The sequence below is a fragment of the Choloepus didactylus genome, chromosome 2 (assembly GCF_015220235.1).
Source record: "Choloepus didactylus isolate mChoDid1 chromosome 2, mChoDid1.pri, whole genome shotgun sequence".
NCBI lineage: Eukaryota > Metazoa > Chordata > Mammalia > Pilosa > Megalonychidae > Choloepus > Choloepus didactylus.
Window position 1 is genome coordinate 2,142,017 of NC_051308.1, and position 2,414 is coordinate 2,144,430.

General features: G+C 45.0%; 1 protein-coding gene across 1 annotated transcript; it reads right to left on the minus strand.

Annotated features, from left to right (window-relative positions):
* Positions 1-493: 493 nt before the first annotated feature.
* LOC119514975 (CD302 antigen-like) lies at positions 494-1,197 on the minus strand. The gene has a single exon (XM_037810818.1). The coding sequence runs from the start codon at positions 1,187-1,189 to the stop codon at positions 494-496; it is 696 nt and encodes a 231-aa protein (XP_037666746.1). The 5' UTR covers positions 1,190-1,197.
* Positions 1,198-2,414: the final 1,217 nt, after the last annotated feature.

Genomic DNA, 2,414 nt, shown 5'->3' on the forward strand with positions numbered 1-2,414 from the left:
TCTTAAAATGTACTGTGAATTGTGCTGAAAACTTAGGGTATCACTACTACAGTAGTGTTTGCGGTGCTATTCTTCAGTCTTTGCTGACACAGTTCTAGAAGTTTATAAATGAATGGGAAGCGTGAGATACCTTGGATAGAAAAACGTGTGGTGGCAGCAGAAAATTCCCTAAGGAGACAGTAGTGTTAATGCTCACTGCCAGTCTCTTTCATGTCTTCCTGGACACTGCTGAAATTTTAATAATTTATGAACAGTGCTAAATACCTGTTGTGGTCCAAAATGGTATCTAAAATTAATGAGATTGTTTTCATAATGAACTTGATGTCAATTTTTCTCACAATCATTACATGGGGAAAAAAAGAATGGTACTGAAATAACAGAATTTACGACAAAAATTATAATTTTCAACTTTAAGTTGCATAGTAAAATCTTGCACAGGAATCACTTGTCAAGGAAATCATACTTTGGGTATCAATCTGAGAGTATCAAAAATTTAGTCAAATTGAACAGCATATTCATTTTCTTCTGCAACTACCAAGACACAGTTGTCATCACAAGGTGACTGAGGTGCAGCTGAAAAAACTGTGGTGAAGTCAGAATCTGCACCTCTTTTGTGCAGGAACCAAATCACTGCTCCCAAAACTGTCAAAATTAAAGTACTAGCGATCACCAAAGCTGATATTAAAATGTGGTTGTCTGATAAATATTTCTTTTGATATGGAATGACTGCTTTACAAAGGGTTCCTTCCACGGAAGAAAGTTCACAGTTTCCTTTTTTCCATTCACCTGTCTTCATTTGCAGAAAAGCACAGGTGTCGACTAGAGTCTCACCATCTTGGTCTGTCCACTTAACAAATGTCATATTTGATTTATCAAACCACTTGAAACTCTCATCATCTGTGTCATAAAACATGCCTAGTAGGATATCATCTGGGCCTTTCCATTGCTTTTTCAAAGTATTGAGTATGAAAGTATTTTCTTCTTCATTATGTATGCTTATCATGTCTGCCCCATGGTCAGTACACTGATTTCTAACATCTTCTATACTTTCTACTTTGATGGCTTCTTGAAGAAAAATGTAACAGCTATCTTGGAACTGAATCCAGGTGGATGAAGGACAGTCCGCGGCGGTCGCGACGGCGAGACCCAGCAGCGGCAGCAGGAGAACGGGCAGCGCGGCGCGGGGCATGGCTGAGGGAGCGGGCGTGGAGCCCGGGCGCGGCGGACGGCGGGAAGCCCACATGAATTTTAAAAAGTGGTATGGTAGCCATGGGTTTGTGCAGCTCCCATCTCCCTTCAAGAAAGAATTTAATACTCAGTTGCAAGGAGTGTCATTAGCCGACAGTTTCCAGGGGTTGGTCTCTTCAGCTTAGGAGATCTGACCACCCTCTTTCTGGAAGCCTCCCAGCCACGACTGAACACAGCCTCACCTCCTTCCCCTTCTCTCCAGCCCCTCTCCCTGTCCTCCCTTCTGTCCCCATTTTCTCCCTCATCCTGAGGATTGCTCTGCACCCCCAGCCTGGACAAAGTAGCCAGGAGCCAAGGATGGTGAGGTGCACAGATGGAAGGGAGCAGAAAGAAGCCCCAGGAACTGACCCCATCCCCAGTGCCCTCGGACAGTGACAGAAATAGGAGGAGGAGGTTTGGGTCCAGGTCCTGGGGCCAATGCCATTCATGTCCTACCTCTGAAGTGGGGGGAAGGTGACCCCTAGCCGAGCCTATTCTTGTTGTAGTTTCCTAATAGTCTATTCTTGTTGTAGTTTTGGTTGCTAAAGCAAATACCATGCAATATGCAATGGGTTGGCATAAACAATGGGGATTTAATGGCTCAAGATTTTGAGGCTAGGAGAAGTCCAAATCAAGGCATCATCAAGGTGATGTTTTCTTCTTGAAGACTGGTGTTCTGGCTGTTGGCAATGCTTGGTCCTGGGCTCCTCTGCCACCTGGCAGTGCTTGCAGCAGCCTCTCCTGACCTCTCTGTTCTCTGCCGGGTTCCCTTGACTTTTGGCTTCTGGCTGCTCCTCTGTGGCTGTCTCCTTCTATGACCTCTATAAGGTGCTCAGTAATAGGATTAAGATCCATTCTGGGCCACACCTTATCTGAAGTAACCTTATCAGAAGGTCCTATTTATAAGGGTTATACCCACAAGAATGGATTAAGTTTAAGAGCATGTTTTTTCTGGGGTATATAGTTCCCAAACACCACAATTCTCAAGGAAGTCATGTATTTAGTGGGAGGCAACAAAATAAAAAAGCACCATCATAAAATGAGATGCTCTTCCTGTGGGGCATTTGTTAGGCCTGGGGAGGGTGAGGAAGCCCCCAAGGATGTGCCACTTATGCCCAGCTTTGAAGCATGGGTGGAATTCCAGGCAGGGGCCTGTGCTGGGACAGAGGCCTGGGTGTGTGTGGTGG

Coding starts and splice junctions, on each gene's coding strand:
- LOC119514975 (XM_037810818.1), bottom strand. CDS start 1,189: ATGCCCCGCGCCGCGCTGCCCGTTCTCCTGCTGCCGCTGCTGGGTCTC.